The sequence below is a fragment of the Rousettus aegyptiacus genome, unplaced genomic scaffold, assembly GCF_014176215.1.
Source record: "Rousettus aegyptiacus isolate mRouAeg1 unplaced genomic scaffold, mRouAeg1.p scaffold_m13_p_11, whole genome shotgun sequence".
In the NCBI taxonomy this organism is placed as follows: domain Eukaryota; kingdom Metazoa; phylum Chordata; class Mammalia; order Chiroptera; family Pteropodidae; genus Rousettus; species Rousettus aegyptiacus.
The window spans coordinates 50,593,884-50,609,078 of record NW_023416286.1 but is presented as its reverse complement, the minus strand read 5'-3'; the positions used below and the strand labels follow the sequence as shown (position 1 = coordinate 50,609,078).

Below are 15,195 nucleotides of genomic sequence, written 5' to 3'. Positions count from 1 at the left end.
TCTGGGAGAAGAGATTGAAAAAAGAGAGAACAAAGAAAGAAAAGATACCAGCCCACCTTATTCTTAAAACTTTTCCAAGAAAATCATCTATTTAACCTGAAAGAAAAAGGAAAATAGGGTTTGAGCACTACCTTTTTTTTTTTTTTTTTTGATAATGACAACTGTTTTTTTTTTTTTTAGCTTTGTTAGTTCATTTATATAATTTAATTCTTACTCCCCCAAATTTATGTTTGAGATTTCCTAAAAACCAGAAATAAATATCTGCTTGTTCTAATCTTCCTAATTTTAGAAGCTTTTATTTTCATAAAAGTTGAGATTTCAGAGTTAACTCTGTGAAGTGTTTGATACTGCAATCAAGTACTGAGATTATTAGAAACAGCAGACTGAGATGAAAGAAGCTATCAGAGAGATGTGTATAATGTTCAAAGAATCCACAGTGCCAAAAATTATTTAAATTTATTTCTAAGGACATATAGTTTTATACATTTGAAAATTAAAGATAAATTTCACAGTGAAACTGCATCTGAGCTTCATGATATTTCTCTTTATAATTTTGTTAATATCTGTAATAAGTAGAATTGGTTTAGAAAACTATAAAGTTACTCCTATAAAGAATAATATTAGGATAATAGTAGTAAGTAATAGTAAAAGGTTGAACTGATTTCTGCTAAGGCAGAACATCATTTCATTCCTTCAGTGAATGAGGGAAAAGTTATAAAAGAATGTTAATTATTCTTCTGGGTCGACATACATATTAAACCCAGAATAGTCATGCCTACTGGTTTTGAAGATTCCAGAATTTATATTTGGAAAAACTAGTCTTAAATATTTTTTATCAATTCAGTACTTTTCTATGTGACTGATTGCTTTTCTATATTCCTGTGTAACTTATGTGGATATCTCATACTATCATCTCAAAATGAGAATATTATATCTGGAGCTAAAGCTTATTATTCTGATGTTTAATAATAATGCTTTCAGATTTCTAATTTTAGTTAATTTTTCACTGTAAAAATATAATATTATTTAGGCAACATGTTTGGGTCTTTTCTACAGATATTCTTTTATGTAGAAGGGTTTTTACCTAAAAACATAATACAACGTAGTCAGGAACCACTTATTTGGAGCATTAACCTATTATTTGAACTCCATTTATTTTTTCATGTGCAGTGTTTTGTTGTTATTAATAAATAGTTTAAATTCAGCATGCAGGTAGAAATACTGGAGTAGTTCAAAGAAGTTAAGAACTAACCTGAATAAGGAAAGAGTTTACTCTGAGTGCTAATGACTTCCTTCAAATCATTTTTTTTTTTTTTAGATTATCTTGGCACTGTTTTTAAAAATCCTGTTGTAGTATTACATATGTGAATTATATTTTTACATGATGTGTAATTTTATTGAAAATATGAAGCATATTTGTAGTAAAAATGATAGGTCCAACAGACAAACTTTATTAGAAAGTGTTCAGAATAGAAGCAAACCAAGATATAATAAAAAAATAGCTCTTAGAGTAGAACCCACATTTTCCATCCCTTTTTTTCTTCATTTTATTAGTGTTAATTGTGAGTAAAGGAGCATTTTTATGTTTGCTAACATAATCACTTTTATTCAGCTTTTAAATGAGAATTGATATTTAGCAAAAAGAAAAATTAGGGTATTTAGTTTAATTTAATTTGTGAGCCTATCTTGAAATAGCTAATTCTAATATTCCATTTCTGACATCATCTAGTTGTATACTTGATTTGGGGCAAAATAACTTTACTAGGTACAATCTACACTTTAGTAAGGTATTATGGTTGAAGAGATATTCCTGATTTTTATTTTTAAAATCTTTTTAAAATCAGGTTTAGAGTATTTTTATTTTACTCATTTTAAGTTCTTTGTAAAAAATCCCAATTAAAAAAAAATAGAGTTGCCAATGTTTCTTATTAACATGTCAGAGACATTATAGCATAATTTTAGGGTGCCGTAACGATGACGAGGCCTTGAACTTTTGTATGTGGGGTATGTCTTTGTGTATGTGTATGCACATGAATTTTTTTTGGTAAAGATTAAGTATGCTGTTTTTCTATTTCTTTTACCAGAAAATACCATTAAATGAATTAAGTGAACTATTTATATTTGTTTTTCAATTTTTTTTTTTTTTTTAGTTTCTTCACTCCTCCTTCCTTTCCATTTTGTCATACAATCCTCCTGCCATTCCTCAAAGGTTTTAAGGCAGATTTATCACCTCTGATCATCTAGTCATATGTTTCTTATACTAAACTGTCTTCACTAAACTTTCCCAAATAAATTTTTTATTAAACATTTGTAGGGTTCTTTTTGTTTTGATTTAATTTTAGTAAAAGAATGACTGAATTTTATGGCATTGATTTTTCACTTCTTTTAGCTAACTTTTGGCCAAAAAAAAAAGAGTAGAGCTTGCATTTACTATTTATTTATCAACTAGCTGCATCTGGCACCTCTCCGGTATATGGGGAACCTACCAGGTATATTGGGGGCCAACCAGGTATATGTGGAAATTTAAGATAGATATGGATGCTTTCAGGTACATATGGGATCTGCTACACATACAATACTAACTCAGATTTTTATCAGAATCAACCAGGAATTTTAAGACATGATCTCTATCCACAAAGAATCAAATTGGAGATCCAAGAAGAGCTGGTATTTCAGTTTGAGTCTGAAGGCAGGAAAAGACAAACCCTGGCTCAAAGCAGTCAGGCAAGAGTTGTTGCCTTTTAGAACATGTAGGAAAGTCAAGTCTTCAACTGATCAGACGAGGCCCATCAAATTAGGGAGGGCCATCTGCTTTACTCACTTTATCTTTTCAGTTGTTAATTTCATCCAGAAACACCCTCACAGATACATCCAGAATAATCTCTGACAAGTATCTGGACCTTGTGGCTCAACCAAGCTGACATATAAAATTAACCATTGAGGAGAATGTGGCTGAAATAGAGAAGGTTTTGTTTTGGATGTATGGTTGGCATGGCATCGGCGCATGGGTCTGGATGGGCAGGAAGAGAACCCTGGTGAGTTAGTGGCAAAGAGCAGACAGTAGGTCAACATTCAGCGATATGGTGGCCAGCTACAATGGAGAGGAGGATAGTACCCCAAATCACAAGTTTGATGGGGTACGGCTGTGTTATGAGGAGTCTTGGAAAATGTGTAGAATTTACTATTTAGGAAAAATGTTCACGAGTAAAGAATTGACATGATGTTAGTAAAATTTGGGAAAATTAATCTAACAGAGGGCTTATGCATACACTCAGTCCCTTCAATCCAGATCGATAACTATTTGTTTTGCTTCATATTGATGGAATTCAAAGTCTTGTCTTACCTTTTTGGTGGGAATACATGACCAGGAATTTTGGTAGAGTCTGCTAAAAAAAATGCTATAGTGGAGCAGATGCAGAGTTAGTTTGTGAGAACTCATAGGAAGGATAGTTGCCTAAGACTTCCCAGACTAAGCGGCCCGTGAAGAACAATGCAACCTACCTGGAGTGTTCAGTGGGGCTTGAATGTGGATTATGTGCCAGTGGAGGGAATAATGAGTGAGGAAAGAGGGATGGATGAAAACAGGGTTGGTTTGAGGGGCAGAAGGAAGTTCCATGTGGTAAGAACTCAGGGGGTATGAGAAGAGTGGTTTTATCAAGGCCAGAGACTCCACCATTGGCGAGTAATGTGATGATGTGGGCCCTGGCAAGCCACGCTGGGGATTTCAGATTTTAAGAGCAATGGGAAACCATTTAAGGGTTTTGATTTGGGAAGTGAGTTCTCTAAATTTATATTCTAAAAAGAGAACTTTGACTGCAACGTGGAAAATAGATTATAGGTTAAGTAGTATGGGATACCTGAAGACAGAGGCTCCTGCAGCATTTGGGTGATTTGAAAGGATGGAAATGGAGAATGATACAGCCCCAGGGAGTAAGGAGAGATAAGCTGATCTCTAGGTGCTGGAGGTGGGGAATATGGAAAGGAAGGCACACCTCTTAAATTCAGTGTGAATGAAGGATCGACTCCATTAGGCAATTTTAACACTGTATGGGAGGAGAAATAAGTTTTGATGTTGTGAATATCCTAAGATTGAAACTGAAGGGAGAGAGAAATAGGGGAGATAATAGAAATAATTCATTTGAGATGGTATTAAAATTTCCTTTTAGACCTACCAAATTGAAAGAAGTTATTTGATATATTTGTGAGTTACAATCATCATGATATTTTTCACAGAGTTAGACTGAATAATCATTTGATGCAAGTTCATGGGTGGGTTCCAGAAGAACCGAGGAAACAATGCGTTTATCAGTAGTAACTCAGTAAATGGTCATGTGTCTGAATGACATATTCTGTAATATTTACATATTACAGACATTTCCATTCAGGTACCTACCTCGATCGTATTTAAGACACAGGGTTATTTTTAAGTTTCTCCTTTGTAATAGTATTAAGGACTTGACCTTATATAAGACCTTACGCAATGTTTTTTCGCAACAAATTCTCCTGAGTAGTATTTTAACACCTGTTCAAGCTTGGCTGAAGCATATATATATATATACACACACACACACACACACACACACACACACACACACACACACACACACACACACATACTGCCCCTCTCCACGTATAGAGCTGGAGCGGGCTGGGGAATGACTTGGGGTGAGTTACAGAAAGCTCCTCCTCCATCACCCCGTCCACCACCCCATCCTCCGCCCCTCACAGATGTGGCCCCTCAGGCTTTGGTTTGTTAAACAGGTTCATGAAAGCCAGACCAAGCCACACATTCTGAGCATAATCTTCTTCCTCATTTTACCAATTCACTCATTTAAATATGGCTGGGGTATATTTTGAGTGTCTCTGTGAGAAGGAAAAGGTGCTCCTTCCTGTGGTAGAAGGAACCCAAGCTAGACACAAGGCTCAAGGGCTGGATGCAGTCTCAGGGTTGGCTCCCCAAACACTTGCCCTGGTCACTTTGTACAGGACGTGGCCACTCTGTTGTGTTTCCACCTTTATCTCTTTGAAGTAGACGTTTTTAATAAACAAATTAGTTAACAGTAAGTGTTCACTATTTGAAAGATGGTAAGAGTTTAATTTGTTCCACCAGATGTTTTGAAGAAATATTCTGACTGATTAGAAAAATATGGACAAACTATTCTGAGAATGTCACAAGACCCAAAGTCTCTCTGAATGTGTAATTTATTAAATGGATTCTGTTCTTTTCCTGAATTTATTAAATGATTCTGTTCTTTTCCTGAAGAACAGCAGGGTTTCCTCTTTCCAAACAAAACAGTTTGCAGCTAACGTATTAATATTTTCATTGGTAGAGATTTATGTATCTGAACCTATGTTAATAAAAATCTTATTCATATTCTATTGGGAGATTTAAAATTTGTTAATACTTTCTAGATAGTTTAAAAACAATAAAGAAAAGAATCTCCTTTTTAGGAGCAAGGTGGACTGGATGAGCAAGAAGCAGCAGTTTACCATCTTTATTAGTAAACTAGTGAACAGTGCTTTCTTTGTTGATGCTTGCTCTATGATTTTGTCTTACCTATTTTCTGTTTACATATTAAACATCTCCAAGTAGAAGGAAGCTTTGCCCATAGTAGAGAAGACATTGTTCTTTTGTATTTATGCTGCAAATAAAAACATTGAGCAAAACATCCTATTTGTAGTCTCTGAGCCTCTGACGTGGTGAATGCTTTTAATAAGTATGTAGTAATATCTTTATCTGTGAGACTTCATTCCCAGTGTGCCTTGGGCACACACAGAGGCACACAACAGTCCTTGTGAATAATGGCTCCAGGTGAGCATGGTAGGGCAGCTGTGTTTTATTTGTTCCCTTGGTTATTTATTTATTTAGATAGAATGGATTTATATCATTGTGCAAGTTTAAAGTATACAGATGTTGGTTTGGTACATTTATGTATTGTAATATGACTGCCATTGTAGCATTACCTCAACACTATCTTGTCAATAATCATCGTTTCTTTTTTGTGGTGAGAACACTTACGATCTAGTCACCTAGAAACTTTGAAGTTTATAATACAGTATTGTTGACCAAAACCACTGTGCTGTGCATTAGATATTCGGGACTTCTTCATTTGCTAGTTGCAAGTTTGCAGTGTTAACGGTGAGCTGGGAGGTCCTAGCACGAGAGGGGACACAAAGTGGAGTTTTTGCAACTGGCCACTGTTTTCTTTGATATTCCGATCATACTACTGCTACCTTGAATTCCAGATCTTCATGTCACTATGATGCCATAGGCCGAGGGTGGGTGTTTTCAATTTGTCCCTTTATGTAGTACATTCTGAAAGAGTTTTCCAGTGTGGACTCCTGTTAACAAAGGAAAATCCTCCTGTGATTTGGTGCATGAGTTAACTTTATCCATATGTTCTCAGGTGGCCTAAGAAACTTAGTCCAGTATCTGGTTTTCTTTGCTACAAAGCGTCAGTATCAGTGCCCACACACGTGTGCACACATGCACATACACATCCTCTCGCACGCATGATTTTAACTGTAAATTTGACCTACCTCAGAAGATGTATCACTGGAATACTACTTGTTATGAAAATCAACAAACTGTAACAATGGAATAGTTAGTTGGGAAGAGCATATAGTTAACAGTTGTTACTCACTTATTTTAAATAAATTCAACTTTTAATGAAAACCTTTTCTTATCCAAAGCCCAAGTAGAATTTTACACCGCCTAATTTTAATACATATTCATCTGACTTTCTACTTTTTCCTGTAAGTGAAAACAAAGATATTTGTATATTTGATATAGGTGTTCTTTTTTCAGCATATCTATAAATGAGATTTATAAACTTAGTTGATCAAAAGAAACCACCATCGGGAGTAGGGGGAAGTATCAAATCCCAAGGAAACTACCAAAAAAATTTTTAAATTTTCTAGGATGAATAAATGAGGTCATTAAGTCACTGGAGCATGACTGAACAAGCCATCGCTGAATTCCATTCTAGTTTCAAAGATGCTTCAAGTCTGTCTGGGCATTCCATGGGAAGCCTCACCCCGGTGACAGAAACCCCCACTGCAAGACAGCATGGGCCCTGCAGCATTTCTCAGAAGCTTCCTCTGAGTTGTGAGCTACTCCAATTCACGCTGGTAGTGCAAGTATAGAGTTGGGTCAGAAGAGGACATGAATAGTAAAATATTCCATGAAATCTTAAAATTTCATGAGATTTCACATTCTATTTAAAATACGTTTAATAATAATTTCACCACTTAATTTTATCCTCCTACGTTTTAAAGCAAAAAATTAACTCTAGAAAGATGCCTTGTGAAGCTATTCAATCTCCCTTTCCCTTCCAATTCCCCTGCAGGAAACTTGTAACTGAACTTGAGAAGCACTGGGACATTAGGATAGAATGTGTGTTGGTTGGCCAATTATTGGCCCGGTTATATTAAATAAACTTTGCTTTCCTTATGCTTTAAATGGTCACAGTAATAGCTCTACTTTTCATAGGTCAATGTGGAGAGGAGCTGAAGAACTGCTTTTAAATATCTAGTTGAGTATATGACACATAATAGTTCCCACTGCCTTTCCCTTTCAGTAAATTAGTCAAACAGTATTAATCCATCTGTAACTGTTAATATTTTACAGTCTGCATATTACAGTCCTGTGCTACAAGGTAGAAATAACATCTAGAGCATTCTCTTGATCTATCAGTTTTTAAAGAACAGAACTACAGTGATTCTTGATTCAACACATGAAGAGTCTCCGATGTTTTTGACTCTGGACATGGAGATTCTAGATGCTGCCAAAGATTACTGTTTCCAGTTATGAGTTAAAGTGAGATGATTAAAAAAAAAAAAACAGATTGAGCTATATATGATCCGAGTCATAAAAGAGTTCATTTAAAATGTATTAAATACTGAGTTCTAAGATTTGAATACTGGGAATTGTGAGACCACTAATTAATAGGCAATAAAGTTGGAAACTCTCAGTGAGGTGAAGCACTTGTAACTCTTCTGAGGTAGGTCAAATATATAGTCAACATCACATGTGGTTTGTGCGTGCGTGCGTGTGTGTGTGTGTGTGTGTGTGTGCACGCACGCATGTTGGTACCATGCTTTGTAGCAAAGGAAACCAGAAATTGGACTAAGTTTCTTAGGCCCCCTGAAAACATATGGATAAAGTTAAGCTATTCCATTCTAGGCTGGTTTTCAGTTGCTGTGCTGAGATTAGTGGGAAAACATCAGTGGAGTTATATCCAGTCTACAGGGAAGTCTATAACCCTTAAACACAATCATTCTCACTTATTTTCTGGTGTTAAAAACATTTGGAAATGCCACAGAAATATTGTATATGTGATTATCAACTTTCAAGTGATTCAGTTTGGGGAAAAAAATAGTTAAGAAGTGAAAACTATGAACTTTTCATTGTATCTATTTATTAGTTTTATCTGAGAAGAAAAGAATGTTTTATAGATTAAATATTCTCCATTTTTAATAGTGTTTGTTATAATTTCTCAAAAACTTCCTTACTTCATTTGGCTTAGTTATTTGTTTGATTAAGAGCTTCATTAATGACAGAGCACATTGACTGAAGGCTCACATATATAAGATAAATTTTTTTCCAGGAAATACTCATATTCTGCATATAAGTTGCAAGCTGAGTGTTGAAAGCATGCCACGTATATCTTATTTCATCCTTATAAAATCACCATGAACTAAAAATGGAGAATTTTACAATTTTATTTTTGAACTCTTCTCTGTATTTTACAAATAACAAAAGTTGAAAATGCCATTAGAAAGAGGCTGACAGGACTCAATTCTAAGTCTTCAGATTCTTAGTTGAAATATTTTACTAGAAATATTTTTCAGGTATTTCTCAGTCCTTGTTTGAGGTTTTGTTACTAAATGATCTCAAAGTACTTTTAATTCTAAAAAGCAGACTTTTAATATTTTTCAATACTAAGCTTCTCATTTTAAGATAGATTTACTGATAACTAAAAACTATATTTCCAGTGAAATCATCCCCAACACTCTTTAATAGTTGGAGAAATTTAAAATTTGTGTGGAAGACACTGAGTTATAAACTTTTGATCATTTTCATGCCAACACATGTTCTGGCAACAGAGGGAAAATACAACCAATTTTAAAGTATCATCCCTGCCATGAGGCAAACTGCCCTCTAAAATTCTGCTTTGGTTGGGTTTCTCCTGGACTATCACATACTTAATAGTCCTGTCTGTTAATTACTACCAGGATTAATTTCACATTGCTTCTTTTACCTAGAATTTAACTGAAGTAAAAACTGTTGTGAGAATAAGAATTGAGAGCGTTTAAAATTTCTTATCATTAAGACTTTTTAGTCACTAAAATTTAGCACATTTTAGGCAAAATGACTATCATAACTCAATCCCGTGCTAACATTGAGGACCTTTTCTTTGTGTTCCACTGCCCCAAACATCAAATCACCTATTCTACATCATGCAGTGGAGGACCTCTGGGGAGAGTGAAACCAGCCCATGAGCTGGTCTTCACCTTCACCTGGGCCCTCTACAGCATGAGCTGAACTTCCCACGGCTCCCCGCAGGGAAGTTGTTTCCATTCTCCATAGCAAATATCTCAGATTCTTAAGACTTTCCTAGAGCCACGTTCACTTAGTCATCTAAACTCAGTCTCTCTCCTAGAAAACCTTAAGCAATAAAGCAGTGTCTCCTCTACTCCTCTGAGATGCTACTGCTTTTAGACTCATATTTTATGACTTTCTCTGGCATGTGGGAGAAAGCGCTGTTCCTTCCTCAGTGGGGGACACACCCTCCCCTGTACTTCTGATTCAAACCCTTCTTCTTTCCTCATCAAATTCCTTCTCTTCAACCTTGTCCCCACAACAACTCCCTTTCTTATAGTTTTTTGGTTTTTTTTTGTTTTTTTGTTTTATATCAATCTTTCTATCTCAGCATACAACTGTTCTCGAATTTTCCCACTCCCTACCCTAGAAATGAGGCTGTTTTACTTTTATTCTGTATAGTCAAGATTGAGAAAAAAGAAGTCCTCACAGACCTCACTTCTACACAACCGACTACATTCTGTGTCCTCTCCACACTAACATCCGTGTCCTTGCTTGCTTCTGTGGTCTCTTTTATATTGATTTGATCAATCCTAATAATATGTTTCCCTTTGTTTTAATGATTGATTTCTTTTAATTTCCCTACTCCTTTTCTGAACATTCCATTCTTTTCTTCACCCCTAAATTTTAGCAGCTCTTTTTGGGTGAGTTCATTCACTCACATAGTTGTTTTGCATGTTGGTGACCTCCAGATCTTATTTTCTAAACTTTTCTCAATTTCAAGTTCTTATAGCCAATTATTTCATTGAACTTTAACAAGAAGTCCGATAAGTTCTAAGATTTTCTCTGTCAAAAAATGTACTCTTCTTCTGGAGAACATATTCTGGTTGAATGAGCCCACTATCCAATGCGTTTCCCCAGACAGAAACTTGAAAAACATCATTAGTACATCTCTTTTCTCTTCCCTCATATCCAATTGGTCCCCTCATGCTGCCAGTTAGGCCTTCCCATATCTTTTGCTTTTCTCCACCTCTGCTGGTCTCTCACTGGATCACCTAGCACCCTTAGTTGCCGCATCTCTTTTCAGGTAACCCTTCACTGGACTATTGGAATGTTCTTTCTGAAACAATAATCTGGTGGTGCCATTTTGTTTGTTTGTTTGTTTGTTTCAAGACTGTTAATTGACATGACATAGTTGAAACTCTTCTGCAAGATAATACAGAACTCTGGCTACTTCCCATCCTCATCAACCTGTGCTCCTCTTGCCTTAGGCTCCAATTTTGCTGAGCTCCCCAAGCTCCTCATATATGTCATTTGACTCACTCTTGTGTACCTTTGCACTTGTTGCTAATTATTCCAGGAACACCCTTAAGAACATGCCTGGCAAATTCTTCTTCCAAGTCTACTCTTGGAACCAGAGCCTCTTCCTTGTATCCAGCCTTTTCTCATCATCCACTTCCGGGTTTACTCCCTTTCTTACAGTCTTATAAACACCTCACATTCTTCTCTCTTGTTCTACTTCCATATTTTCCTGCAGCTACATATTCTCATGTCTCTGCCTGGATACATTATTTTTGTTTTTGCTGTTGAGAGTCCAGGGATGAGCCCTTTATCTTTATATCCTCCGCTGCTAGTATTATGTGTCAGGTAGGTGATTCCAGTGTGTTTGTTGAATAAAAGGAATAAATCAATGAATTAATCAACAACCTCATAATTAGAAGATTTCGACAGGAAGGAACAATAAATTACTTTAAATTAAAAAATCTTTACTACAAATATTAATTACAAAGCACATGCTAGGACCCACCAAATTTCTATAAGAAATACATAGAACACTGTGACCTTCTCCTTTCAGCAGGAAGGGCACAGCTACGGTGAGAACCAAGTCAGACAGAGTGAACATGTTCTGGTACAATGAGAACCGTTTTTTCTCTTCCTGAAACATCATGTGCTATTATGTACCAAAGCCTTATAAACACATAGGTACACAATGTCCAGGTGGTTTCCATTATTCGAGAGACCAAATATGGCCAAAGTGACTTTTAACCACTGGAGTTTGACTATCAGCCAAGCCATAATTCTATGTGCTTCTTATCCTAACAGGTATTTGAACCAGACCCTACAAAATGATGTATCAACAGCAGAGCATTCTCTGAACAGGGAGAGATTTACTGTTTTGAAACAAGCCTTGAATGTAGTTGGCTTCAGTACCTTGGTGAGTCATATCATAAATATGTCACTGAGAAACTAACCTTCTACTAATTTATCAAAGTTATTCATTTGAAACTTTTACCCAGTCCCTATTATATTCTGGATGTGGTTACAAACACACATGATTCAGCAGAGAATAAGCCCCAATCTCCGCCCCCGACAGCTTACATTCTAGTGGGGTAGACAGACAGAAACAAACAATAAGCTCAGTGTCATACGTATGATGAAGACGAAGAGAAAGGGGCAAGGGGAGGGGCTGCTGTTTTCAAGAGGATGGTCAAGGAGACCTTTCACCCAGGTGAGCCCAACAGATCAAAGAACTTTATATTGACCTACTCAAGAGAAAACCAGCACATCAGAATGAGCTGTTTACTGCTAAGAACCATTTTGAAAAGTTATCTAGTCACTCTATTAAAATTGTTCTTTTTATTCTTAAAGAATTATCAAATACTTTCAAGCATCATGAAGCTGAAAAATACAGTTTAAGATGTTTGAACCACTGCCATGCAGCGGAACTTCCTGTGATCACAAAAATGTTCCAGGTCTGCATGGGACAATGTGGTCTATGTGGTTAGTGGCTACTGGGCCCTTGAAATGTGGCTAATGAGACTGAGGAAATGGATTTTTAATTTTTCTTTGTTTTAATTAATTTAAATTGAAAAAGTCTTAAGTGATTAGTGATTCCTGAATTGTGCAGCACAGGTCTAATTGAATAAGAGATATGAAATGACCTAAGCCTTGAGGCTTCTTAGAATTCCCACAAATCTCTTTCCCTTACACATTATCTTTGTTTTCCCTCATTCAATATGGCATCTTTTTGAATTATGACCAGTTCTTTTTTTAACATAAAATTGTGTGGGTAACTTGGGTAAGTCAGTAGTCTAGGAACGCAGATTTATTCATAATTTAAATATGTTCTTTTCCTTAAACCACTAAGTTGATTGATTTTGGTCTTTTTTTTTTTTTTTTTTCTCCTGCCCACATACATAAGTCTAATGGGCAGCAAGTGGGTAAGAAGTTGGCAAAAAGGGATGGATGAGGACACGGGGGCTCACCCTAAATGAATTAGCTCTGTGCACTTTGTTTTAGTTCACCCTGGCCTTATTCAAAGTTTGAAATTCTAGAAACATGCAATCATATGATAAACACAGAAGAGCAGCCTCCGCCCCGTGCCCACCGAGCAGTTTATTTTGACCTCTGTCATGGTGTCATCACTTTGTAATTCATGTTGTGGCTAGTTTTCACAGCTCTGCCTCTACCACTAAACTGTAAGATCCTTGAGGACAGAGCAAAGTCTTCCTGTCTGTGTATCCAGAAGTGCCTATCTCACCAGGGACTAGGAAATTTAATGAGTTGCTAGATTTATTAAAAGAGAGGAAAATGTTGTCAGGTAGTATAAGAAGTAAAATGTTATTCAAATAAGCGCAAGTGAATAAAATTTGAAATACTAATTTGTGATTTGGGAGTTACCAAAATCATTTTTAAGTAATGCCACATCCATGGAATATTAGCCGTAAACATCACTTAGCTATCATCCTTGTCAGTGTCCTCATTTTGGGATGATAAAATTATATCTTATGATGAAAACTAAAGTTCTGAGGAAATTCATGGAAGTCCCATGGACTATATATATTGTTTCAACTATATTTTTATTAAGCAAATAAAAGTTGATCTTAGTAAAATTTCCACAAGCAGGAGCTTTTTATTACCTAATTACCAATTAAGAAAATGAAAATTTAAAAGATTATTACACTTGCCCTGCATGGAACTTAACCGACTTTACTATTGATATCATCACACTAAATATTTGTTTTAGAAAAGTATATTTTAATTTAGAGCTATTTCTTGACTTTTCCTTTTTACCACAAAATGACTGTCCAAAACCAAATTTAAGGTATCTTTTTTCCTTATGCAGAGCTCCAGATTCTCACATATTCTCTTTCAGCATTCTCTTACTTCCTGCTACCTTCTGCTCAAAGATAGCTCTTGCCAACATCCACTTTTTTTCCTGTTTTCCTTAAAATACCTTAAAAAACTATTTGCATTTTGTTTATCTAGGCATAGTTGTTTTCATCATGGCTCCCATAATTATCCAGCAGAAGTGAAAAATTCTATAATCGTAATATCAACCTATCTCATGTGAGAGATAACCAAAGGATGGACACCATCGCATACGTTCTCCAGTGAAGCAGCCACAGCAGCCGTGAAATACGACTAGGCTCTGTTTACAGTTCTGTATCAGCCCTGGGAGGACGTGTGAAGTCTGTCACTGGCTGGTGACATCCAGCCAGTTCGACCATTCATTTTTCATTATGATAGTAACGTGGAAACTGTTCATTTGTATCAGAACACTTCCCTTACTCTCTTTTGTTTAAGGAACAGAAACATTGATTCAGAGGAAATGTGCATTGAATTACGAGATTTTAATTTTGAGCTAGAGATTGAGAATTCTTTTACTGAACATTTGAGATCTGAAAAATCACAACCCCACTAATAGGGTTCATGTCATTTTTTAACATACTTTTACATTTCTAAAGGATTTATCTCTGAATCTTTCTTCTAAGCAATCTTATTCATCTTCTCTATTTGCAAAATGTGTAGGAGGTGGAGAATCTGTTTGTGATTCTAGCAGCAATAGTACACATTGGAGACATTCGGTTCACTGCTCTGACCGAGACCGACTCTGCATTTGTTTCTGACCTCCAGCTTCTGGAACAAGGTCAGTGGAACAGAGCTAACGTTAACTTCATGGATGTGCAGTTTTGCAGAACTGCCAGTAGAGGGAGACAAAGGACAGAAAAGCCAGGCGGACTAAAACCTTTCTAGAGCAGAATTCGGTGTGACTGGTGGGGGAAAAAAAAAGAACCGTAACCACTTTGTTCTTTTTTATAAATGGTTATGGGAATGAATAACAAGATGTACATTTATGTTCTCCTGCTTCCCACCACATTAACAGGTTGATCCTTCAGCACATACTTGGGTTTATTTATATTATTCTAAGTATTCTCCACCCCCACCCCCGCTACCCAGTATATTTTGGGGGCATGTTATTAACATAACATTTTAAACCGAATATAATTACTTCCCTGCAGAGATTTTGCCAAAAATTTCTCTCCTTTGAAGTTGCCTGGTTAGTCACTCCCAGATTTTTTTCAAATTACCTTAAAACCACAGATTGTCAGTGAACAGCCTATCTTCACCTCATATCAAAGTAATTTAACAAGGAATTGAGAGAAAACATTTAGGGCCATCTGTGAGGGCAAGGAGGGAAAAAACCTGCTGTGATTTAATGCAGGAGACCCAAAAACTCATTAACATTTTGATTACTTATAGGATGTTTCTTTAGTTGAATTCGACAATTAAGGTGGTAGTTTAGTTTTAATACACACATTTTCTAATGAGTCTATATAAAGTTTATAAATTATAACCTTAAAATACAA

At 35.9% G+C, this 15,195-nt stretch overlaps 1 protein-coding gene across 6 annotated transcripts in view; it reads left to right on the top strand.

Moving 5' to 3' along the window:
* Positions 1–15,195, top strand: part of MYO16 (myosin XVI) — a 499,709-nt gene that overhangs the window by 293,810 nt on the left and 190,704 nt on the right. For all 6 annotated transcript variants that reach the window (XM_016145252.2, XM_016145250.2, XM_016145255.2 and 3 more), the window contains 2 exons: positions 11,648–11,759; positions 14,357–14,474. In XM_016145252.2, the coding sequence (XP_016000738.2) occupies positions 11,648–11,759; positions 14,357–14,474 (230 nt within the window). The remainder of the gene's footprint in view (positions 1–11,647; positions 11,760–14,356; positions 14,475–15,195) is intronic.